This window comes from Chanodichthys erythropterus, chromosome 24 (genome assembly GCF_024489055.1).
Source record: "Chanodichthys erythropterus isolate Z2021 chromosome 24, ASM2448905v1, whole genome shotgun sequence".
NCBI lineage: Eukaryota > Metazoa > Chordata > Actinopteri > Cypriniformes > Xenocyprididae > Chanodichthys > Chanodichthys erythropterus.
In genome coordinates, this window is record NC_090244.1 from 5,900,979 (window position 1) to 5,928,604 (window position 27,626).

A 27,626-nucleotide genomic window follows, 5' to 3' on the forward strand; every position below is an offset into this window, starting at 1 on the left:
CTTTGTTACATAATTTTTTTTTTTTCATAACTGCCAATCACACAGTACAGTTTAGAGAGGAAATCTTGTAGTATAGAATAGTTTTAGAATAGACAAACATATAGCATTTTTTTACCTGTCTGAATAAAAAAAAAAAAAAACATTCAAGAGAGACAAACAGAGCAAACAATGGCACAAATTCTCAGATCTTGTTGAATCAAACATTTGGCTGATCCAAACTGGTTTGATATATTGAAACCCATCATGCTCTGACACTGCTGACCTGAATAACTGTGACCTACACATGCATTTCCACCACTAGAGGGCAGTTTGACTGCAATGATACCTGATTCCAGGGTGCATCCGAGGCCAAGTTTCATCTGAGATGCAAATCTTAGAGCAACACACATGCACACAGTTACTGTTCAAGCCTGAAGTCCGCTGCCCGACCGCTCACCACAACACAGGACGGTCCAGATTCGCAGAGCTCTCCAGATCAAACAAAGACAAACGGCTCGGTCTGGAGTCTGTTTGACTCAAACTTCCCCTCCACCAATCAGTGGCTAAATTACACCGTTCTGGATCCAAACAGAAGCAAACAAAAGAAAACAAAGTTGATTGGCTGAGGCAGAATGTGCAGGGTGAGGTTTCAGACATGTCTGAGCTGCAGGTGAAGCATTCAGGAGAATTAACTGTATCAGGAAAGTTGATGTGTACATCTCATTTTGGTATTTCAGTTCAAACAAACTTTGTCAAAGTTTACTGGTTTATGACGGCCATAACCCAGGACATGTGGCAACATTTGGCTCGTGAACAAAAATAGATGGATCTTTTCTGCATTATGTAAGTTTTATGAAACTCAATAGACCTTTGCATTTAGAGCTTTGAATGTAGATATAAACAAATGAGCAAAACAGCTTCAATGACATCAGAGCACAAATGCTTCAGACATTTTGATCTACTGTTACAATACTGTATGAAAAAGGCAAAAACTCTAACTATGGCATGCTGTTTAGGAAATTATTGTATTTATAATATGAAGTAATTGAGTGTATGGAATGAAATATATGGAATAAAATGTATACCATTCAAAAGTTTGGAAACATTACTATTTTTAATGTTTTCGAATAAAAAAGTCTCTTTTACTCATCAAGCCTGCATTTATTTGATCAAAAATACAGAAAAAACAGTAATATTATTACAGTTTTAAATAATGGTTTTCCATTATAATATACTTTAAAATATAATTTATGTTTGTGATGCAAAGCTGAATTTTCAGCATCATTAAATCCACTCTTCAGTGTCACATGATCCTTCAGAAATCATTTTAATATGATGATTTATTACAAATGTTGTGCTGCTTAATATTTTTTTAACGTGATTTTTTTTTCAGGATTCTTTGATGAATAAAAAGTTAAAAAGAGCAGCATTTATTTAAATTCAATCTTTTGTAACATTATACACTACTGTTCATTTTTTTTTTGGAAGAAATTCATACTTTTTTTTCAGCAAGGTATTTCTATTTTGAATAAATGCTGTTCTCTTTGACTGTTTAGTCATAAATAAATTCTGAAAAAAGTATCACAGCTTCCAAAAAATATTAAGCAACACAACTGTTTCCAAATTATTAATAACCGAGTATCAAATCATCATATTAGAATGATTTTTAAAGGATCATGTGACACTGAAGACTGGAGTAATGGCTGATGAAAATTCAGCTTTGCATTACAGAAAAAAATTCTATTTTAAAGAATATTAAAATAGAAAACAAAATTTTAAATTGTAATAATATTTCACAATATTACTGTTTTTTTCTGTATTTTTGATAAGCATAAGACTTTTTTCAAAAACATTAAAAATAGTAGTAATGTTTCCAAACTTTTGAATGGTAGTGTATATGTGTGTGTTATGTCGTGTTTTTATTTATTTAAATATATTTATTTTAAAATAAACACAGTCTTGGCTTGACTTGAAATGTTAAATTCAAAGAGAGAGAGAGAGAGAGAGAGAGAGAGAGAGAGAGAGAGAGAGAGAGAGAGAGAGAGAGAGAGAGAGAGAGACACACGCACTCCTGGCAGTGACTCCGCCCCCCTCCGTCTTTATTCAGCGCTCCTCAGCCTGAAGGACAGAGAGAAAGAATCACAGATCAGGACATCAGGAGGAGAGACCGGCCGAACACACCGAATCATGGCCACAGCAGACACGAGACCGCAGCACATCCTTCCGTCCGATCCCCGCACACCGAGCCTCATATCACGGATCACCGGCACCAGAACCGAGCTGACTGACACCACGGCGGATCCGAGGCCAGAATGAGGGTGATTTACGTCCAGAACGCCGGCGTGGTCGCTGCTTTCTCGCCTGAGATTTTCTGCGGTAGATTGAAACAAAGGAATAACGGAGAAATCATGATCGAACGCGCCACGGGAAAGAGAACACGTCATAACGGAGTAGGAAACGTCATAATGGTATCGAACGCGTCATAATAGAATAGTGCACCATAGATTCATTGTCGTTCTAATTGTGAATGATACATTGTAGCAGTTTATAAGTGCCATAAAATCACATGGCACGTGTTCATTAGATTCTTTTTAATAATATGCCTTTTTAGTCCGTTTTTATCCATATCGAGCCCGGTTTTATCGTTCATAATTAGACTGGGATTATTATTTTTCTTTAGATAGCCTACCATAGCCGGCTATAGGTAGAATAGATAGACACCTCATTAAAATATGAGTCATTATTGACAATCATAAATTAGTCTATATGTTAACATAATTAAACCTTTGCATTGTAATTTATTTATTTATTTATATGCTAATTAGGTATATTAATTAGGTTTTATATTATCAATATTTCAAAGCATTTAGTCAAGATATTTAAACTGAGGGAGGTTTAAAATATCCTCCCGCGTGATGGAGACACAAAGGCCAGGTGACCCGCCGGGCCCCTCAGTGGTGGCAGAGGCCCCTGAGGGCCCCGGTGAGGTAAAACGCAGCAGCTCTGGTGTGAAGAAACATCATCACAAACACAACCTAAAGCATCGATACGAGCTGCTGGAGACCCTGGGGAGAGGAACGTACGGCAAAGTCAAGAAGGCCATCGAGCGCCATTCTGGAAGAGAGGTAAGCATTTGTCAAATCGGTTTAGGTTTCTAAAAGGTTGAAGGTCCAAACCCTGCTAGATACTTAAAGTCTAGTTGTAAAGTACTGTGGTGATATCATACGCCATGATACACTGATAAATGTGCAGCACTGGCCTGGTTCTTGGGCTGGCTGTAGTTTGTCGTTTAGGGTGTCAGCTAAGCTATAATAATCCGCTGTTGTGTTTGGCTCATTTCAGCCCATCTCATGGGAATGCCACCCCACGCTTGTGCTCCGCACGCGTTCGGTTTAGCAAGAGCAGATGTTTTAAATCTTGTGTAAACTTGCTTTAATGGCCCCCAATGAAACGCATCACACTTCAACAAATTGACCGTTTCTGTTGCAGTCGGGTTCAAAGATCACTGCTGAGCGCTCAGCATAATAATGCGAGCATGTGTTAAAGACCTTGAGTTCTGACCCTCGGGTCACTCATGAACTCTGACCTAGATTCCAAGTTCTGCTGTGGGCATCAAGGTCAGGCAGGGCTTTAGTGTTTGTTTGTTCGTTCGTTAATCAAACATACCGGATTCATTCGGCATGCTGCGGCACGTGGCTTTGGTTGTTGTTTAACATTGCGGCTCAGTCACCGCAGAACCCAGAACAGCTGATGGGAGCAATGAAATCTTTCCATCCTGCTAAAGTTCACCTAAAAATGAAAATTCTGTCATTGTTTACTCACCCTAATGTCATTCCAACCCTGTATGACTCTTACTTCTTGTGAAGTAGGCTATAAAACAACATACTTCTCACTTTGGTCCATTCAATTAAAGTCAATGGGGCCCGGTTTGGAACTTGGGTAAAGTTGGTTATATATTCGCACATTCGGACATCCGTATTCAATAGCCTTGTTAATCACACTACATTGGACATTCACAAGTAAATATGCCATTAAAACAATACTTGCCTATTTTGATCGACTGTGAAAAATGTTTTAAGTTGACAATCGTTGGTTGTCAATATCATGTCGCTGCTTAAAATTCGCAAACATTAATTTATTGCACATTTATTGGAAAGTCTGAATTTATCAGAAGTCTGAATGTGTGAATATAAAACCAACTTTACCCAAGTTCAGTCTGGAGCCTAGTGTTCTTCAAATTATCTTCCTGTGGTCCTCACAAACCATGTCGTTGTTTCTAGTTCTTTCACCCTGAATGGTTTTGAGAATAGTGGCTGATTTGATAACTTCAACTAAGTGATTGATGAATTTGCGCCAAATTACAGTAGAGTTTGATTGTATGTATAGGAAATAGCAATTTTACCATTTCTATTTGAAGTGAGCAGCGCGTCAAAACAGCGGTGAGGATCACACCATAAGCACCAGGATCGTTTATGGTAATAATATTTCAGCGCTATATCCTCTAGTAATTTTATCTAAAGCCAAACGCGCTTCATTCAAGCCCTTTCAGGTCCGTGCGCGTTCTCTCTTTCTCCAGACTCGCGCCAAATTAACACCGTGTCCTAACCAGTCGCGACGCGACACGCGATGAAAGGTATATTTTCCATGTTAATCTGAGTTTTTGTCCTAACCAGGCGCGACGGCGACACGCGAATATTTTATTGTAGAAACGATTTCTATTTATCCGCGACGTCGCGGCTGGAACAGCAACACAAAGTATGGCAATGGTAATATCAGGTACTGTTTATGTGCTTTATTTAATGTTAAAAGCGTCTAAAGTGAGTTTGAATATCGTTCTGTGTTCCCAGCTTTTTAGCTGTAATGAAAACAGCACTGGCTAATTTACCTCAGATCTTGAAAATAAATAAATGGGCACAAGAATGTTCAAACTGACAACTCAATGCGAACAAACAAGTTTTCTATGACAAAGATACGAAGTCTATGTACTTTAAAAAATGTTTAAATTGTGTAATATTTATGAATTTTACTAAGTAGGCTACTTGCCCATTTCATTGTGTCCGCTGCGCTCTTGCCGAGAGACCCCGCCCACACTCTCTTCTGATTGGCCGTGGTTTTTGATCGATTTTATCGCTTCTCATTTCCGCATCGTCTAGTGTGGATAGTCAAATTGTTTGTCGCTGGAATCTTATCGCATCGTGTCTGGTTAGGACACAGTGTAACGGTCCGTGTCCACTGGCGTGGAGCAGAGCGAGCGTTTTTAATTCATTGTATATTGAGATTAAAGCTCAAACGCGTCTGATGCCAATTTGGTAGATCGCTGAACCCTAATGGAAAACTAACAACGAATGACAGTTTTAGTTATGTTTTGTTATTAGCATTTAGCATCGTTTTTTTAACCTGCGAATAGACCTGAAACCCATTCTTGAGGTGCGACCTAGCAGTTGAAACACCCTCTGGTCATGTATATTTCCATGGCAACATTATTGCTGGTGTCTGTTATGGGCTGTAGTTAGATATATAGCCTTCTTTTAGTTTAATAATTTACAATTCAGGCTATTTCGCAACACATAGAGTCACACACACACACAGGTCTGAGTGTATCGGTGGGCAGTGTGCCATCAGAGTGTTGGCAGGCTGCTGAAGAATGTATGAACACACTCCAACAGACCTAAAAATAAAACGGTGCACACACACTTACACATGCATGTTTTTTCGTTTACCTCAAACTCCGACACATGGTAAAACATAATTGGTCATGCGTGTTTGTGGGCCCATAAACATAAAGTCACTCAGAGAGACATACAGTGTTGTTTTCTGGCACCAGTTTAGTGTGCTTAGCAGGAATTAGTCAGAAAAACTGTTAACCGTCCGGACGCACTGTCTGTAAAGAGTTATAGCGCAGACATATAGATAACAGACATAGAAACCACTGATGACTTCTCACAGAGACTAAACATTAGACAGAATCTTAACACACGCCTACACCTGTAGGAAAAATCACACTGCAATATTTTGATTCTTTTTCATACATTGCTTAAAAGTGATAGTTTACTCAAAAATGAAAATTCTGTAGTCATTTAATCACGCTCAAAATCTGTATGACTTAGGGGCCGTTTACATGACACCATTTTCAACTTTTGATGCGTTTTGGCCATTCGTTTGCACGACAACAGCATTTTGGAGGCCTGAAAACACAAACACATCTTTGTATTCCTTCATGCTAAAGTTATACAAATGAGGGTACTTTCTAACCTCTTTCCACAATCTCTCGTCTATGTAGGCCTCCATTATCGCTGTAGCTTGCATGTGTTCCACTCCGTTCCGTTTATGCAGTTTTTCTTTGACTACCTAGTGAAGGTTGCCACCTTCTTCTGATGACGAAATTCACATCACATCACATGCACTGTACGCTGACCCTCGCGTCGGCGTAAACTTTGGGTTTAACTTTCTTCTGTGGAACACAAAAGATGCATTAGCGCCACTTTGTGGCTTCACTGAGAATGCACCATGTACTCGCATTGTGTTGTAAATTGCATTTCAACACACTTTAAAATGCAGCAACATGAAAATGCACTTGCAAATGCGTTTACATACTTGTATGTGCATGTGTCTGACAGATTGTGCAACGCAATGTTTTAAATTGAGCTTGCATACTGAGAAACGTTTGCGTTCACATTTGCGTTATGAATAGAATTTTGAAAAGCGTGCATATTTGCATTGAGTTATGAATTGTATCCTGACTTTCTAGCACAACAAAATTGGAAATAAAGCTTGCGTACCTAAGTGTTTGTAGTGTTTTGTTCGCAACTTGCATTGCTTTATGAATTGCACTGAATAACACAACAACTCAAAGCTGTGCACATGGAAATGTTTTTTTTTTGCTTGCTCTGTTAATACTGTTTTGACACATTTCAGAGTGCAACAATGTGTGAAATCGCACTTGCGTACTAAGAAACATTTGCATATTTGCGTTGAATTATTAATAATTGTGTTCTGACATAATTTGCAACACGTTCACAGTATTGTTGTAATAAATAGCGGTTTGAAACACGTCAGAATGCAATGATTCATTTAATCAAACTTGCACATCTAAAAGTGTAATGCGTTTGATTTGTTGTACGAATTGCATTTTGATTTTGCAAGAGTTGAGAAAGTGTACCTAAAATCATTTGTGTTCACATACTTGCATAATGTTATGAATGGCGCTAAATAACGCAACAATTTGCAAAATCAACCTTGCAACATTTTATTTTTAGGTTAAAATAGAAATCACAATTCTATATTAACATGTAATTTACTAGCGGTTCTGACAAAATATTAATTCCTACACTCCATTTTTTAAAATATTTACTTTTTCAAAAAAAAAAAGTTTTCAATGATTGATTCAATGACTCACTCATAAGGACTTGTTGCACTTGTTTCATTATTGGATGAATCAACGATTTTGAACAAATCTCTTGAATGAATGATTCAATGACAAATACATTTTTTAACTGTCACTTGTCACCACCTACTGGTGTAACAGTGTAAATGTAAATCTTTATTTAAAGAGTCAAGTTACTTTCAAAAGGTGATTTTCTCTATTTTGCCCTAGACATCAGTGTTTATATCCGAAATATAAACTTTTATCCCTTGTACTTCTGTGATCATTTTAATGTTTGTAACAGAAATTATGATACTGTGTGGTTGAAAAGAGTGTTTGTGAAGCCGTTTCATACCTAGACAAGACAACTGCTCTCTCTGGCTCAGACACAGATTTGAATTGCTGTGATCGTACTTGTCAAAGCTCTAATTTCAGGCCTTTCTGAAAGTCAAATCTTCAAAGAAACTTTTAGGGGAAACATCAAAGACAAAGTTGATACTTAAACATAACTTCGATTTCCACTCAATCTCTTGAGACACGAAAGATCAACCTCCATAACATGCAGCTCATATTATATTTAGTTTAGTGCCTCTCGGTGATGTCCCTTGTTAAACAAACAAACATTTGTTGCTGAATGCAATGTTTATTCTGCCATGATAATGCTTTACTATCTACTATCACAGACAAACACAGTTTGGATATATGCTACAATCCAGTACAGCATATTCTTGACCTCTACCCCTATGGCACAGATAACCGAAGAAATTGCACAACATATTCTTTATGGCTTTACCACCAGCCTCTGATTCAGCATAATGACCCGAGCAGACAGACAGATAGCATGTGTATGTGAGCTCTCGCACGTATGAGGTCAATTCTGAACGTGCTTGCATTGCATTTGTGTGAATCTGAATGTACAAACAAGATCGGATGTCCACAGAACATAACGTTAAAAATTCCTTCCACGGTGTGTGATGAATGGTCGCTTTCCATCATGTGAGTGTGTGTTTGTTTGTGCATGTCTGTCTGTAGGCAAAAGGTCACTGTGACAGTGTGAAAGTAGACAAACATTTTAAAGTCCATCTTGAGCAGGAAATGAAAGCGTAGTGGAAAATTAAAATCCTGTACGGGGCCAAAACAGCATGATAGAAATGCAACAGGCCCTAAATTCTGATCCAGGGTCAGTCTCATGTTCGCTTTGTTTTCATTGGAAGCTGGCGGCCTCTAGTGGCCGTAGTATGCAGGGACAGTTTATTTCATGAAATTAGTTAGCAAATATTCTATCCAGCATGTTGTAGGTGGTTGCCTGGGTTTTATGTAGTATTTCCGAGAGGTTTTAGGTTCAAACCCCTAACCCTTTGCAAACATCTTTAAAGGATTAGTTCACTTCAGAATTAAAAATTTCCTGATAATTTACTCACCCCCATGTCATCCAAGATGTTATGGCTTTTTTTCTTCAGTCGAAAAGAAATTAAGGTTTTCGAGGAAAACATTCCAGGATTTTTCTCCATATAGTGGACTTCAATGGGGTTGCAGTTTCAATGCAGCTTCAAAGCGCTCTACACGATCCCAGACGAGGAATAAGGGTCTTATCTAGCGAAACGATTGTCATTTTCTAAAAAAAAAAAAAAAATTACTCTTTAACCACAAATGCTCATCTTGCACTAGCTCTGTGATGCGCCACGCATTACGAAATCATGTTAGAAAGGTCACGGGTGACGTCATGTGTGACGTAGGCGGAAGTACTGACCCAGTGTATACAAAGCGAACGCCTTTACAAAAGAAGGTAAAACAACAGTGTCCGATGTTTTTCGCCCTACCAGGGTACTTCCGCTTACGTCACACGTGACCTTTCCAACGTGATTTCGTAATGCGTGGCGCATCACAGAGCTAGTGCAAGATGAGCATTTGTGGTTAGAAAGTATATACATTTTTATTTATTTTTTAGAAATTGTTTCACTAGACAAGACCCTTATTCCTCATCTGGGATCATGTAGAGCCCTTTGAAGCTCCACTGAAACTGCAATTTGGGCCTAAAACCCTGTCGGTCCCCATTGAAGTCCACGATATGAAGAAAAATTCTGGAATGTTTTCCTCAAAAACCTTAATTTCTTTTCAGCTGAAGAAGGAAAAACATGAACATCTTGGATGACATGGGGGTGAGTAAATGATCATGAAATTTTAATTCTGAAGCAAACTAATCCTTTAATGAAACACAAAAACTCGTCTGCACTTTTATTGATACTGTATTCTGTTCATTTGGCTTGCACACAGATAAACAAATAAAAAGCTCCACTGGTCGGAATCCTGTTACTACCTCAGTGGGAACGCAGTCTTTTTTCTTCCTGGAGATTATTTTAAACTCTCGCTCCTGCTGCGAATGAACAAACTGCAACATTAGTATTCCTGGCGTCTCCAGCGGACCTGGCGGGAGGTGAATACCTTCAACTGCACATAACTTCATGAGCTCATGGAAAACACTCGGTGATGGCTTTCCAATAAAGAGCAGGACTTGCCCATTCTGCTTTTAGAGAATGGGCCCTGGTTTCTGGATTTGTTTATGTCTTTTTATTCCACATAATCAGTTTTGAAGCATTCCGCTAGGGCTTTCCTTTTATGGATATAGTCGTGATTTACCTTCAGCTCCTCGGAAACATGTGGTTTTGGTTTCTCCGAGAAAAGCAGTGGTTCGCCTGCATGCTTGCCATTAATGTGAAGACACAGGCGTCCGCTGTTCGGAGAACTACAGCGATGATGAGAAGCCACACGCTGGAGATGTCAATGACATCACAAAACAAACAGCATTGACAAAGGACTTCCTTTATTCCAACAAAGGTCTGTCATCAGCTCACTCATTGTTCCATTTGTTCTTTAAATGGACGTGTAGCACACGCCTGGGAGGGTGAGATAGGACAGAAATAGACAGGAAATCACTACCCAAATATCATTTCCTCTTTCCTCCTGGTGACATCATCCATCATGCAGTCAGCAGGCTATCTCTTCTCTGCCCACATCTTATCTCCAGTTCTAGTGTGTTCAGGTCATGTGATGGACGTAATATAGAGACATCAGTGCAGTGTCCTCAGGGCCCATGAGAGCCGAATAAACACATGAAAGAGCTTTCAAACACTGCACCATCATTTTCCCAAAAAAACATCAGGAAAATTATACAGCAAGAGGCTGAAAATATGCTCAGTCGTGATGTGTTTATGGGATAATTCTGTGTGTGTGTGATGGGATGATTACACCTCTCAGTCTGAAGAATCTACTCAGGTGTTTTTCTGAAATTCAAGAATAGAATGTTTTTGTCAGAGTGGTTAGTGCACGTGCTCAAACACTTTTAGCTGTCATTTGCTTTAAAAAAGAAAAAAGTGGCTCATGCTAGCCACACACTTGAGGTTTTTAAGTCCGATTTTGGGCCAGATTTGCACCCCTGAACAATTGGAGGAGGTGGGGTGGGCATGGCCCGATTCGAGGCTTGTCGTAACCCGATTCAAGTTACAAAATATTAATTGCTGCAGTCTATTTAAAAATGTTTCATTAATTAGAATGAATATTTAAAAAAATGGTTGAGCGAATGATTCAATGACTCACTCATGAATTCTTCACTTGTTTCATTACTGAATGAATCAGTGTTAATGAACAAATGTCTTGATTGAACGATTCAATGACAAATACATTTTTAAGTCACTTGTCGCCACCTACTGGTGTAACAATGTAATTGATACAATCTTTATTTGAAATGTCACGTTACTTTCATTACTATTTCGATCACTACCGTAGACATCAGTGTTTATATCTGAACTATAAACGTATATCCCATGATTTCTGTGATAATTTGAATTATTGTAAGACAGAAATAATGATACTGTGTGGTTGAAAAGCTGTTTCATACTTATACATGACAACTGCTCTCTCTGGCTCAGCAGCAGCGCCAGCACAGATTTGAATGTCCTGGTATGATTTTGTCAAAGGTTTAATAGACACAGGTTGTCATTTAGAAAAAGATTGCATGGGTGTTTGAATCAAGATTGCGATCTTTTAATGATTAGTCTTGCAGCTCTAATTGTGTGGTATCATTACGATTATTGTACTGCTCCCAATCGAGTTGGAGTCTCCCAGATCCCATTGTGCATTACAAATACTTTGATAACCTTTTTTTTTAATCATTTGACTTAAGATTGAATAATATTTGAAGCTCTAAAACTCTTTCTTCTCCTCAGGTTGCCATCAAGTCTATCAGGAAGGAGAAAATTAAAGATGAACAGGACATGGTTCACATCCGACGAGAAATCGAGATCATGTCATCTCTTCGCCACCCTCATATCATCTCTATATATGAAGGTATCTATCCATCTATTAATCAGTCCACTCAAACTCAACAATGAATGAATCATAATCTTTCATTGAATATTAATATTTTTTTTGTTGTGAAGGACAAAGTAAAGGCCTTTTGTTTTGATCATGCAATAATATTTAAATTAAACTAGATCAGCCTCAGTGAATATGACTGTGACGGGCAGGCGGGAACCGGCGAACGTTCAACAAAACTTTAATGTAAAATAAACAAAGAACAAAACGAAAGTAATGCCGGCAGACCCTCGCGGACGTCTGCCGGCCACACAAACATAATAAACCATAAAATAAAGTCCAGGCCTGGTCCTCTCTCGTCCTTCACTGATGTCGCTCCTCCTTTTATGCCTCCGGAGCTCCTCCGTGAGAGACTCGAGGCCGGCACGCCTCGCAGGTGACTCTCATCATCACTCGCGTCACCGGCCTCGCGCCGTTCCCTCACGGCTCTCGCCCGCCCTGCTCGTCACAATGACCCTCCCCATTCCTGACCAGCATGTGTTTCAATGGTTAGTGAAGCCCTGTGTTGATGATTTCTAAAGACATTTTTGCTGCCGTCTGGTTTCTTCTGCTGATTCTGTGCCACGGCGGGCCTGGCGAGCTCTCGGCACGCTGACTCGACGGTTTTCCGCTCAAAGTCCGTCTGGGTTTATAGGGCAGTTTATTTTTGAAGAGTTGCCGTATTCATCTTTGTTCTGTGTCATGACTCCGCCTGTGTTGTGGTTGGCTCGACTCAAAGAGGGGAGAACACCTCTTTTAAATGAGTCTCTGGAGTTAGCAGCTTTAAATGAGTCTCCGGAGATTTTTTTTTCCTCTTGTGTCTGGCTTTGTCTTTCATTGCTCCAGTGTCAGTGTCAGTGTCTTTCTCTTTTAATTTAATCTTGCTGTGTTAAGTTATGTTTATGGTTTTGGGTTGGTCGTGGAAATTTTCAGATAGAGGAATGAATGTGAATTGCTTACGTACCCGTTTAGCAGCGTGAACTTTCCCAGAGGAACTTTTTATTACTCAGAGCTTGCTCTTTAATTGTTCAGGAGATTTAGAGTTATGGTTCAAGTATCAAAAGTGTGTCAGTTGTTACTCCTAAAATTCCACACAAATGAGACAATGAGACAATAAAACTCAAGCTCATATTGACTTCTCTGACTTTTGATTGCAGACTTTTTGGCAAATCTGAGCATACTGTGAGACATTTGAGATTACTGTGGTCTTTTTATGGTTATACTATTTTGACATTCTACTATCTATAAGTAACTTTGCAACTACTAGTCAACTGACTTTCATTAAATTGCATTTGCCACTACATGTAAACTAACTCTCATTAGAGCATTAGTAGACTGTTAGATTAGGGTTAGGGTTTCTAGAACAAGTTGGCATGTTCTTGCAAAGGAACCAAATAAAGCATCAAAGTAAAGTGTTAGCAGATATTGAGTAGACAGTCTTTTAATACTCTAATGACTGGTAGTTGACATGTAGTTAGAAAGTTACTTATAGTTAGTAGAAAGTCTATAGTGGACTCAAACTATTTTATTTTCAGGAGAAACATCTGAGAATCAGGAGACTTGAGCAAAGTCTCTATTTAGTTTGCATTTAGCCTCATTGTGATCTTGGAGAAAGAGATCTAATTAGGGATTTTCCTTTCCTACAGGCCACAGTGGATTTGTCAGACAGATTTTCTCATATCACTGTAGAATTTGTCACCGAGCTTTGATATTCTGCATCACTTCGAGAAGACTGCGATTTAGTGTCTTTAAAACTGTCTTTTACCCTCTCTCTCGCTAAATTGTATTTGCACAATCCCAGAAGGCCTTGAGCTCGCATTCCCTGCTGTTCTGTGGAAAGTGGTGGCGGACACAAGAGATTCTGTAAAAAGATGAGAACCGATTCTGGATGTGTGACAGGAGCCGGCGGCAGCGCCAAACGCTTGGGTGGGGTGATCCGTACGAGGATTTTTGGGGTTTTGCAGAAACAGCCACTTTCTGCTGTGTCGGACTGTAATTTGCTGTGTTTGTTCCTCTGGATTTTTCGGCTTCTCCTGGTTGTTAGCGGATTCTACTGTGACCTGCTGAACTTTCTGGACTTGCCTCTACAAAACAAAGTCTTTTCACTTTTATGCATCCAGTAGTTTTTTACTTGTACTTGTTCATTGTGGGTTGCATTCTGAAGAAACAAGGCGCCACTGTACATGTTTATTTTTGACTGGATGCCTCTCTATTGAAGCCTTAGCCTAAACTAGAGTCACGATAACCAGCTGGTCAATCACTGAGGCCTCCAAATTTATCTAGATTTTTTCTTATATTCTTTATTATAATAAATATATATATATACACACACACACACATATATATATACATATCACACGAGTAGCAGTGCGATATGGCTGTATATCAGCATGGCTGTAGCATAATCACAGCGTGCTGATATACAGCCAAATTGAATGACTATGTGTGTGATATTGTGTTTATACAACAGTTCAACAACACAAGTGTGTAAATAAATAAGAACAACAACAACGGAGTGTCTTTAAAAACCCTCTTTTTTGCAGAACTACTTCTTTCTTTAGAACTAGTAAGAACGGAACGTTGAGTCGCTTCATTTAAGCTTATTGTATTTTGTAGATTATTATGGTATTATGAGAGCGAGATCGTCTAAAAGAGTGTATTACCTGATATAGCATTCATTCTCCAGGTCGATGTCCATAATTTTATATCCATTATAAAAAAATCTGTTTGAATGTGCGATTAAAAAAAAGCGATGTCTATGTCCTTTTAAAAGTTAAGGGGATTTCCCACTTTCCCAACTTCCTTGTTCTGACTCACTCGCTCATAAAGAGAGTTTTTGCCGCCATCTAATGGCATAATAACTGACTTGTGGAATTGCATTATGGGAAGCGGAGGATAAACATACTGGACTTTATTGTAAATTGTATTGTCAACTCCAAACTGGAATAAAGTGTTTTTACACTGATCTCAGTCTGCTAAACAAATAATTAAATAAACATTCTGAACATATCACAAACAAACATACAAGTTTTAAATAAACCAACTCCTGCTCAGATTTTCAACATGGTGTTGTTTTGTTTTGTAGTGTTTGAAAATAAGGACAAGATAGTGATCGTCATGGAATACGCCAGTAAAGGCGAACTCTATGACTACATCAGCGAACGCAGGCGCCTGACTGAGAGAGAAACCCGACACTTCTTCAGGCAGATTGTCTCTGCTGTGCACTACTGCCACAAGGTACACACCTCTCTTATCTCTCTCTTTTCCACTTTATTTCTTTCTCAATCCCTTTCTCTTTCCAAAGAGAGCCTCATGTGTCATCAGGGTTCCTGCAGAGCTGCACATGCAGTTATCCGATGAAATCGGGCTGTGCAGTGCAAGTCTTTGGCTCTTGTCAGTTTGGGAGGAATCTTGGAACAGACAACTGATGTGAAACAGCTTTGCATCATGGGTCACACATTTCAGCTTTTAGCAGAGCTGTCCATGGAGTAATAAACCAGCCAACTGTATATTTCCGTGAATAAGGTCTTTCCAGTTCCTTACAATCTGACCTATTCTTTTGAAGACTTTTTAATAGAGTTTTAAATTAGCTTGTTGCAAAGCTAAGCATAAAAATACATAGCTAAAAAAAATACTAGATAAAAAAGCCATTGTAATCAGAAGAAAATACTTGTTAGTGCACCTGCCTCCCATGCCAGAGAAGCTGGTTCGAATCCCGCTTGTAGCGGGTCGAGTAGGACTGGTTACATATATTTATAACTGACATTTTCTCTGGTTTCGTCCACCATTTTTTCGGTGGATTTTTTTTTTTTTGTCACTGGGCTCATTGCAATGCATTATGGGATTGCATTCAGATACTTACCTACCTTATAGAATAGCACATCAAAATGCTGTCTAATTAGGCAGATCACTAGTATTTGAAATATAGTTGGAGTTTTACATCTAACAATTGAGACAGTCCTGTTCCCCCATGATGCACTGCTCAGAGTCAATCAAGGTCTCTGTGGACCTGCACTGGGTGGGCTGGTTTGCAGCTGAAGATGACGTGATGTCATATTTCAGGGCAGGGGAGCTCCCAGACACCAGAGGGGAGGGTAATGAATCATCATCACCATGGGCAACCACAATGTGGGGGATTTTTGGGTGGGGTCCACCAGACAACACAAGAAAGCAGCCTGTTAAACTGTCAATTTATAGTCCATCTGCTAAAAGCTGTGCATGCTGAACACATGCGTCTTTCATGGTCATCAGACATCTGTAACTCTCTCGGATCCTAAACCCCTTGTGACTGGGTTTCTGGGTGTGCTTTAACCCAAGTACTGTTTGTTACTTTAAAGGAAACACAAGGACTAACTGCACAATCATGTTCCAATCAAGAGTTGGTGTCTGAACAGAACTGTAATTAGAGATAATGTTTGTGGAACAGATGTCAGTGGTTAATTGGTCGTATTCTGATGGCTATGACAGTATTATTTCCAATCTCTAAAGTGCATTCTGACATTTTCTTTACAGAATGGTGTTGTTCACCGGGACCTGAAACTGGAAAATGTGCTACTGGACGAAAACTGTAACATAAAGGTGAGAACTTTTTTTTTTTACGTTAGAATGGTCCTGAAACCGTGGCTAGTCCTAGTTCACATCCGTACTTTATAGTATAGCACATTAGAATTAGTACATCCCAAATAAAAGTAAATTGAAAAGATGCTGTTTTCAGTAGAATTCAGTAGGACTTAAATGTAAATAAGTGAAACAGATTGAAACAAAAAAAACTTCTCATGAAAACAAACACTTACTAAACCAGAAAAATTAAATTTTAGCTGAATTGGTTCTCTTAAACCAATTTCTTCTCATCCAGATTGCTGATTTTGGGTTGTCCAACCTGTATCATAAAGACAAGCTCCTCCAGACCTTCTGTGGTAGTCCACTGTACGCATCCCCGGAGATCGTCAACGGCAGACCGTACCGTGGTCCAGAGGTGAGGCATGGTCAGATAAGGAAAGCTACACAAGCTGCTCTTTATGCTGAACCTTTTTTCCAGGGTCATAAAAACATGCTGGAATGGTTTACTACAGGCCTACATGACGTGATGCACAGACATAAACCCTTGAGGTTTGCATCATCGTAAATGAAACACCCCACAGTTTCATTATGTTAGTGTGTGAAATCCACTGTGAGCGGCTGTGATCTATCAGAGACACAGTCTGTGTGGTTAGTGAAACCTCCTTCAGCTCTTTGATGGGATTATCTTTCCACAGACCTCTAGGATCAGGCAAATCAAGCTGGTGCTTCCCTACTGAACATGGAGCGCAGCTGGAGTTTCTTTCTCCAAGTATCTCTGATTATATGTGTCAATCCTGGGTCAAAGTTAAAAGGTTCTTTAGAGCTTTACATGTGTCTTTCTTGTGGTATTCAGCCCAGGGCATTTTAAGATAGAAGTAATTCAGTGTACTTTATAGACTTTAGCCTGCAATAATTTGCTGCAATTTTCCTCAGGGGTAGAGAAAACACTACAATGTAGAGGATGTAATCAAAAAGCCAAACCTTGCAATCAATAAAATAAATAAAGTCTCTTGCCATGGTGGTCGCCTTGAGCTAACAATCACTCCATAAGTGATTTCCTGTGAACTGACAATTTAAGGACCCGGAAAACCATTCAGGTTGCTGGGGCGGTCATGAGATTTCTAGCCTACATACCTGGTCCTTTCACCCCACCCTCCACAGGACTTGCATAACTGACTGCTCAGGGTGATATGTTGTTTAACAGAATGTTTCAAAGCAGACTGATAGCATATAGAGTTGATTCTGAAAAACACCCTGAAACCAGCAAAAGTGGGTGACTGGTACCATCTGATGCTGTTCCTGCTTGCTGGAGTATCCTATTGCTTTCCAAAAAAAGTCATGTTTTAAATAGATTCTTGCATGAAAGCACAGTCTACCCAACCCAACCTTGTCATGTGATTTCTATCCCTCCTCTGTATGACAGGATATCTGAAGTTTTGTTTATTCAACATTTAGCAGTAACTCAATGTTCTTTTAGAGTCAGCTGACATCAATGCCATCCATTATTTGTAGGTGGACAGCTGGGCTCTGGGAGTGTTGCTGTATACGCTGGTCTATGGCAGTATGCCGTTTGATGGAGGGGACCACAAAAATCTCATTCGGCAAATCAGCAATGGAGAGTATCGAGAACCATCCCAGTCATCAGGTACTGGACTTGAACTCTTGAACTCTTTTAGACACAGTTCAGAATGCCTTTTGTATAGAGAAATGAATATTCAGGTAAACTTGTTTCTGATTATGCTAAACAAGAAGCTGGTTTCGTCTTTTGTTTAGATGCTCGTGGTCTGATCCGGTGGATGCTGATGGTCAACCCTGAGCGGCGGGCAACAGTGGAAGACATCGCCAATCACTGGTGGGTTAACTGGGGATGGAAGACCAGTGTGTGTGACTGTGAATCACAAAGGGATTCTGGCTCACCCATGCTGGCTCGTCTCATTGACTGGCAGAACCGGACCGAGCCACGACCCACTAAAGCCATCCGGTCCGAACCATTCCTGCTTGTCCGTCAGCGGCCCAAAAAGTCCAAGAAAGAGAATGATGTTGGAGTGTCTCACTGTAATGGCGAGGACAGCCTGGGCCTCAAGAGACCAAAGAGCATCCTGAAGACAAGAACCTCTGAAGAGCAACGCTCTCCAAGTCTGGAGGAGATAGAGTCTGGTGCGGGAACCCCAGAGAAGGAATCTGGGCCTGAGGGTGAAGAGGGCGAGGAGGAGCAGGGGCTAACAGGCAACTCTCCTACTAAGGCGATTTCCATCCTTCCTAAGAAGGGAATTCTGAAGAACAACCAACAACGGGAATCAGGGTACTATTCTTCCCCAGAGCGCAGTGAGTCCTCTGACCTGCTAGGTGGCAACATTACACCTCTCGTCGCCAGCTCACCACCAAAGCGAGCGGTTGGTAGAAAAGGCATCTTGAAACGCAACGGGAAGTATTCTACGTACAGCGGTGCTCCTCCTATGAGTGTCCTTGGGGAACCAGCACCTGGCGATTCAGGTTTATCCCGCAGTCAGAGTCGCCCATCCAGTATTGTAAGGGAGGATAGCGACACCATCACCAACAGTTCCTTCAGCGGCGCTGACTGGCCCCCACCCAGAACCCGCCCCAACATCAGAGGCTGCGTGTCTGCAGAAAACCTTCTCCAGTTGGCCAACTTTAAAGGTCTCCAGGCAGCTCCTCCCCTACATAGTGGGAAATTCAGTCGAGGAACGCAGGGCTCTCCGGGGGATAACAGCAGCTTCTCTCTGTTAGGAGATCTTGATGATATGACTCAGGTGTACCAACAAGCCCTGGACATCAGCAACAACCTGTCATAGGGGTAGGGACCAGTTGAGAGGGGCCTAGAAAGGAAGGAGGAGGAGCAAGTGGAATGTGTTTGTTTGGCATGTTGTTGACGACCAGTGCAAAACTGGGATTCTATGAATGTGAGTCCTTGTTCAATGGGATGATATTGGAGGTTGTGTACAACCAAACCTTAAACCTAACTCCTAACCCTTAACCCTAATCCTACCCTATCCTTCCTTACCTTAACCATACCCAATTTTATACATATTCAAAAATTTGTATCAAATACAACTTGGGGAACTACAGCCTTGGGGATTTAAGGGTTTGAAGTAAGTAAAATTTAAGTTGGTACTCTGTGATATTATCCCCCTACAGGCAAGAAATGAAATTAAATGTTTACATAATAAGTAAAAGGTGAGTTAGCATCACAATAAGGCATCATGTAACGGCAGCCTTGATGAAACAAAAATAAGAGCCAACCGGAGTTTATCAAGCACCTTAAAACTCTCACAGAGCACATGTCGTTTTTGTGGTCTTTACTTCCAAAAAAAGAAACCAGGGTCTTGCTCCAAATGAACTGTTGCTGTGTATTATTTATTAATTTTTTTTTTTGTAGATTTAGTGATACAAAACTGGTGTGGTCTGGCAGTACTGGAAGAATGAGAAAACTCAAATCTCTCCTTGTCCTTGATTGGAACTGACATATATAATTGTTATTTTCCTTTCTTGGTTATTGCGATATGTCATTTAAACTGCATATGTAACGATCAAAATCATATTGATCCTATGAGTAGAATCATATCTATTGACTTATAGAAGTGCCTTTTTGTTTGTTTGTTTTATTCAAATTAAATTATGTATGTCATTTCCTTAAGGTGGAGAGAGATGCCAGAGGAAGCTGTCATCAGATGAACAGCGTTTTATTATTTTTATTTTATTTTTGAGTTTGTATTGAATGCTTAGAAGAGGCCCAGGATCTCTGAACACAAAGCCTATCCTACAGAACTACCTGACTTAAAGGTTAAATTTGCCCCACTACTGATGAGAGACCAGTGCTTTTCAGTGCATAGTCAGTCTGTAATCACCTTCAAAAGGAGTTTATTTCCAGAACCTGTTGGGTAATTCAAAGTTCCAGCATGCTGGATTGGTTGTTTCTGATCGAGTCCTGACAGGAACATGTGTTCATGCAGCATGTGTTTCTCTGGAATGATACTTTTGTGGTTTCTTGATTGGGTTAGGTGACTGTTTGGGGTTTCTGGACAACTTTACCTTAACAAGGTTTAACACAAGGTAGAAATGTCAGACACAGGCTCAGCTCTAAAGAATGTTTCAGGAGGAGACAAGCTTGTTTGACTATTTCAAAGGTTTTTGACTGTAGGAACATTGTCTCTCCCAGTGTTTATCTGTTGATGCTTAGGGATCATAATTGCTCAGCTCTAAGAATAACGGATTATTGGTTCTCTGTTGAACTTTGATGCCCAAAACACTCCTGTTAGGGCTAAAAAAAAACAAGTAGACCGATTAGTTTCAAAGCTGTGATGAGGCAGCAAATTCCAAAGGCTCTTTAGAGGCATGTTTAGACTAGAGCTTCCCTGTGTCATAGGTTTAATGGGATAGAAGCTTTATTGTTTCAGAATCTTTAGTCCTTTGTTTCTTGTCTACCTGCAGAATATCAGATGAACGAAAGTTCAATTTTAGTTTTAAGGCTGTTGTCTGAATGTTTTTTAGAAGGTAAGTGTGAAGTAGCTGTAGTAGAAAGAGGTATTTAACAAGGTATGTTCATGAACGTTTTTATGGATGGAGGACACTTTTCCAGTAAGAGGGTCACAGAGTTATTTACTGGAAAGTACGATGTAGCTTTGTATTTTGCTGCATGTGAAGAAAGACTAGTGCAAGTGTAGAAATAGTGAGTTGAAGAAAGTAGATGAAAGGATAAGGGAAGTATTTTGTACCAAAGAAGGTGTTTATGGGTAAAGTAAAGAGGAGTAAAGAGATGCTAAGTTAGCTATCAGCATGAATAGAAAAATACATTTTGCACCAAAAATTTCAACTAATGGGTGGCATTTTGTTCAAAGGAGGTCCTGGGTAGATATTATAGACACACCTAATGTGTATCTTTATCGTACTGCATTTCTGTATTGCATTGTATTGTCAACTGGATTCAGTGATCAAATTATACTATGTTAGTATTTTTATGTTATTGCGCTTCTGTTTTTGATTCTCCAAAATATTGTTATTATTGATTTACCTTACACAAGGACGTTGTGCGTATAATCAACGACCTCTCCTGGTCTTTACAGGTTTTCAGTGCAAACATGCAGTGCTAATGCTAATGTCTAGCATTTGCAGAAACAGACGATCAAACACAACTACTGCAGTTTTATCAGGGTCATTTGATGTGTGTCCGAAATCTCAAAAGCCGCCTCACAGATCTGACCCAATATTTGGTGTCACGATATTCACTATCAACCTTTTTTGTCTTAATATTTTTTGGGACAAAGTTGAGCATCCACTTAAATGTGCCATTGCTAACCATAGTGCCATCATAACTGAGATAAACAAAGAGGCGGCCATTGCAAATCAAATCCAAACATGCTTTTAGCCAAACTGGAAATACCTGGTGCATTTTAGTCCAAATTCAGCATAGAGGAAAACTTGACTGGATATTAGTATTATGTTATTTATGCATTATTTTATTATGGTTAATTACTTTTGTTGGTCAATGCCATAATCTTTTTTGGGGGTTTGGTATCAGTTTGAAAAACCTGGACTGCCAAGGTATTTTTCGTTCAGTGCCTTTGCTATCTTTTATGATTTTTTTTTTTTTTTTTTTTGATAATAAAATTATTACAATTGCATTTTTATACTCTATTTATTGGTGGTGAAGCCATTTAATTTCATTTAACAGCACTCATGCAAAGTGTGCATGTGTGAGTGTGTGTTTAGACACAAACAAACACTGAAAGACAACTGGAAGAGCAAAGTAACAGAAAGATGGTGCATTGTGGTTGTGTTGTAAAGCTTTGGTTGTGTATTCAGCTGCTTTGGTTGTTGTTTGGTGGAGATATCTCACTAACCAGCAGTGTTTTGTACCACAGAACCAAATCTGTGTAAAACCAACTCAATAAACGGATCATTTCAAAGGAGCTGTTGTCTGTGTCTACTTTATTTGAATGAACTAATGGTTTATCCTTGCATGCATAAGTCAAGATCTATTCTGCATCTTGTTTAGCAGACCAATGAACCATTTGGATCACTGTTTTGGATCCCCTTTACTGTTAAACAGGTTTATAACAATATGAGGGTGAGTACTAAATGATGACAGAATCCTCATTTCTGCCTGAACTCCCCCTTCAAAGATTTTACACAAGACCAGAGTACGGAAAAGTGCACATGAACAAGAGAGACAAGATCTGAAGGGAATATAAATATAAAAAGGAGAGGCAGAAGTCTTTGCCAGCTTTAATTTGATCCAGAGCTGCTCTCCAAGAGACCCAAGGAAACAGAACAAGAGACCATTTCAGCCGCGTGCCAGAGAAAAAGAAATTTAGCAGACCTTCTGCACGAACTAGACTGACCCAAATACAGTTGTGCTACTACAGTCCTTCATTTTCTGAGTTTGAAAAGATCTAAAAGACCCTCAATCTTCTGTCAGTAGTAAACTTCCTAGGGAGTACCATTGTCAAAACTGCAGAAAAACACCCAGAATGCACCTTAAAAACCATCGGGAATCTGGTGCTAACTACAAGCCAGAGATGTCAAAAGCATTATTCAGATGGGATTCATTTTCTAAACTAGAATTATTAACAGTTAGTCTCCACATTGTAGGCCAAACCTGACCCACGGGAACTAAACTTGTTCTTTGATGCTGAAATACTGAACTGTGAGCGATTAAGGCTGATTATTTTTGCTAAACGGACCACACACAGAAAGACGAGTCATCTCACATGTGCTAATCAATACATGATACGTGTATAAGCTCATTGCCGAGGACCTGATCGCACTCTCGCATATTCAGACTTACTGTATAGTCCACAACAGAAGAACAGACACATCTGCTTTCTTCTTTCCTCTCCCCCTCCCCACGGATCAACCTCTCACTCGCTTTCTCTCTCTGTAGTGGTTTGAGAAAGTTCCAGACATTCCTGAAAGGATTCCGCTCGGCAGCAGCCAGTCAGCAATGAATTCCAGAATAGCAGGACAACGGCTAAAAATAGAGACGAGGACGATTTGATGAAAGTAAGAAAGAAGTTTTACCCAAAATACTCTGGCGGTACTATGGTACGAAATGAGTACCATATTAGAACCATAAAGAGATCATAACAAAGTAAAAAAAGAAGTTAGCTACTCTTCCATGGTAATAACACCACAATATTCCAAATACTCATTTTATTTGGTTATACTGTGAATGTACCTTTACAAAAAAGTACTGTGGCAGATAGTCTAGTATGCTAATAGGCTACTATGGTACACTGAATATACTATGGTACTGAAAATAATACAACGCACTCTAAATATTATTTTTTTATACTTTACTGAATGATTACACTACAATCCAGGGTAATTCAACAAATACCATGGTACATGTCCATGAAAATTTACCTTTTCACTGTGGTGTTACAATGGTACAGTGATAGTATCAGATGGTAATACTATAGTACTTTGAAATATACCATGGTACTAAAAATAGTAGGCCTACTATGGTATTTACATGGTATTCTATGGTACTTCAAAATGTTAATAATATATATGGAGCACAAACGACCGGATGGAGGAAATGAAGGCTTCCCAACATCCTCAGAAGATCTGTCCTAACTTCCACAGAAGTTCTGAACAAAAAATTCGATGGGGGCTGAAAGAGTTTCAGAGGAAAGAGCTCTTGAGTTGATGGACAGGAGTTTATCCTGTATAGAGATGTCTTCCTGTGAAAAAGTACTGTGGCAGATAGTCTAGTATGCTAATAGGCTACTATGGTACACTGAATATACTATGGTACTGAACATAATACAATGCACTATATATATTATTTTTTTATACTTTTTAATATACTGAATGATTACACTACAATCCAAGGTAATTCAACAATTACCATGGTACGTGTCCAGAAAATTTACCTTTACACTGTGGTGGTACAGTGATAGTATCAGATACTATGGTACTTTGAAATATACCATGGTGCTAAAAATAATAGGGCTACTATGGTATTTACATGGTATTCTATGGTACTTCAAAGAATACCATGGTATTCATGTCCAAAAACCATTGTAGTATTGCTGCCATATTTATATACTATGGTATTTACACAGTAATTCAACATATACCATGGAATTGCCATACTGTAGTAAGTCAGATGGTATACTTAGGTACTACTGTACCATGGTACATGTCCAAAAAACATGGTAGAACAATGGTCATTATGATGCTGAATGATTACCACATTTATATACCAATGTATTTACATGGTACTCCAAGGTAATTCAATGTATACGAGGACAATGCCCCAGTAAATGTCCAAAAATTACCATGGTACCATGTCAAAAACTATACCCTTAGAAAAAAGTACTGTGACAGTACAATGGTATCAAATAATAATACGACGGTACTTTAAAATATACAATGGTACTGAAAATAATGCCATGTGCTATGGTATTTACATGTACAAATACTATGGTACATGTCTAAAAAAAACCATGGTAGCATGGTATTTTTTGATATAATCCTGAATGATTACCATATTTTGATACCATGGTATATATAGTACAAGGTAATTCAACGTATACCATGGTATTGCCATAACAAGTCCAAAACACATGTGGTATCATGTTAAAAAATACCATCACAATAAAGTACTGTAACATTACCATGATATCCGATGGTAATATTACTTAATATCGTGTACCATGGTTTTTATATTGTACTCCATGGTTCTTCTAAGAATACCATGGTGGATGACCAAACTATGGTAGTTTTTGTATGATATTTTCATCTGATACAATCAATGAACCATGGTACTTCTACAGTACCTTTATTGTAAGTTCTAGCATGTGTCTGGCTCAGTTTCTGAGCTCCTGCTGTGTTTTAACCAGCGCTGTAAATGCTCAGTGAGGAGTATCACACCACCAAAATATTCACAGGAAGACTTCTCTATACAGGATAAACTCCTGTCCATCAACTCAAGAGCTCTTTCCTCTGAAACTCTTTTGAGTTTTGTGTTCAGAACTTCTGTGGAAGTTAGAACAGATCTTCTGTGGATGTTGGGAAGCCTTCATTTCCTCCATCCGATCGCTTGAGCTCCATCTTTTGATATCCTACTTAAAGCTGCAGGAAACACTCATGCTTCATGTCTCTCGTTGGTGGAGGAAGAAAGAGTTTTTGGAACATCTGCCCTCTTTTTAAGAAGGAATGGAAACAGTTTTAAAGCAAACACTTGGGGTTGCAGCTGTGTTTTATTTGAGAGTCAGTGATTCAGTACAAAGACAGATAGGCCTTAAAATGGCCATGCAGTTTCAACAAATTGATCCACAATGACAGATTTGTTTACAAAATTGTGAATCATTGGACCAATTAATAAAAAAAAAAAAACCCATTGTTTTCTTTCTTGTAGAGTTTAAAATCATTAAAAGTGTGATTCCATGTGCTTCTTTTGAATGATTAGATCAAAATGCATCTTCTAAACAAAGCACCTTTTTAGTGATGTTTATGATACCATGGGGTCATTAAAATACATTTTATAGGCCAAATAAATATATGAAGTAGATGGTCTCTTCTTCTGAATGCATCGCCCAGCTACAACTTCTCAGATTTTTTTCCAGGGCCATTTTCTGTGATTAAAGCTTCTTTTATCCTTCTTTCCATTCCTCTCGCTTTCTCTTATTCAGCCTCCTTCAAATAAACTTTAACGTCTGAATTTGAGAGAGGAAAAGCGTTTATGCTGAGAGCAGTTTGGAAAGGGCTGTGAGTGGAATCTTTGAGATTTTATTTGTGGGAAAGCGCTAAAGAAACTGCTGATGGATTCTACATGCCGTAGATTTAAAGCCGAAGCCGAGAGCGTTTGGCACGTGAAGACTCTAGTTAACCTTCATTCAGGCGGGATTACAAGCGTGGCCTGATTTCAGCCCAGCCCATGATAAACGGGGAAATAGAGAGAGTTAGCCATAGGAAAATAAGATGTGTGACTGATTCGTCCAGTAAAAAGTGCAGGATTCTGTTCTTTAAGAGCTCACTAAAGCTTCAGAACAGTAAAAGCTGGATTGAGCCGGTTACATGTGTCCCACACCTCTCTTTTGCATTCCTCCTTCATAGTGGAATCATCTCTCAATTAGAGTTTTCATTTTCATTTAAAACGTCAATATTGTGTGTCTCAGTGAAGTTGAGTATTCATTTAGAAATTATATGGGCGGGACTTTTATCCATCATTGGATTGCATCCTATGGAAGCTTGTTTCCACCAATAAAAAATCATATAAAAAGGAAATTGTGACTTTTTATCTTTTTTATGAAGTCAGAATTGTGAGACATAAACTCACAGTTCTGAGAAAAAAACGTCTTTTTTCCCTCACAACTGGACATTATAACACGCAATTGCGAGTTTATATCTCAAAATTCAGACTTTATAACACACAATTCTGACTTTATATAATTTAATTCTGACTTTAAAACTCATAATTCTGACTTTATAACATGCAATTCTGAGTTTATATCATGTAATTCTGACTTTAAAACTCGCAATTCTGACTTTATATCATATAATTCTGACTTTATTTCTCGCAATTCTGACTTTAAAACTTGCAATTCTGACTTTACAACTTGCAATTCTGACTTTATATCATGTAATTCTGACTTTATCAGTTAATCCTGACTTTATAACTCATAATTCTGACTTTAAATCATGCAGTTCTGACTTTAAAACTCACAATTCTGACTTTATCACATAATTCTGACTTTATAACTCAACTCTGACTTTATATCATGCAATTCTGACTTTAAAACTCACAATTCTGACTTTAAAACTCACAATTCTGACTTTATCACATAATTCTGACTTTATAACTCAACTCTGACTTTATATCACGTAATTCTGACTTTATAACTCATAATTCTGACTTTAAATCATGCAATTCTGACTTTAAAACTCACAATTCTGACTTTAAAACTCACAATTTTGACTTTATAACTCACAATTCTGACTTTATCACATAATTCTGACTTTATAACTAGACTCGGACTTTATATCATGCAATTCTGACTTTAAAACTCACAATTCTGACTTTAAAACTCACAATTCTGACTTTATCACATAATTCTGACTTTATAACTCAACTCTGACTTTATATCATGTAATTCTGACTTTATATCACGTAATTCTGACTTTAAAACTTGCAATTCTGACTTTATATCACATAATTCTGACTTTAAAACTCGCAATTCTGACTTTATCATGTAATACTGACTTTAAAACTCGCAATTCTGACTTTATATCATACAATTCTTACTGTAAGTCGAAAAAAAGTTAGAATTGTAAAATACAAAGTCGCAATTACCTTTTTTATTTTTTATTTCATGGTGGAAACAAGCTTCCATAGGATTCTCCTATA

General features: G+C 38.7%; 1 protein-coding gene across 2 annotated transcripts; it reads left to right on the top strand.

The window, feature by feature from the left end:
- The first annotated feature begins 2,121 nt into the window (after positions 1 to 2,121).
- Positions 2,122 to 21,865, top strand: nuak1b (NUAK family, SNF1-like kinase, 1b). Of its 2 annotated transcripts, none has more exons than XM_067379495.1 (7): positions 2,122 to 3,104; positions 11,566 to 11,686; positions 14,778 to 14,929; positions 16,205 to 16,270; positions 16,548 to 16,667; positions 17,765 to 17,897; positions 18,026 to 21,865. In XM_067379495.1, exons 1-7 carry the CDS (start codon positions 2,895 to 2,897, stop codon positions 19,063 to 19,065), a joined length of 1,842 nt encoding a protein of 613 aa, XP_067235596.1. In that variant the 5' UTR covers positions 2,122 to 2,894; the 3' UTR covers positions 19,066 to 21,865. The 2 variants fall into 2 exon arrangements, with proteins under 2 accessions (XP_067235596.1, XP_067235598.1); XM_067379497.1 differs by lacking the exon at positions 2,122 to 3,104 and adding an exon at positions 9,581 to 10,177.
- Positions 21,866 to 27,626: the final 5,761 nt, after the last annotated feature.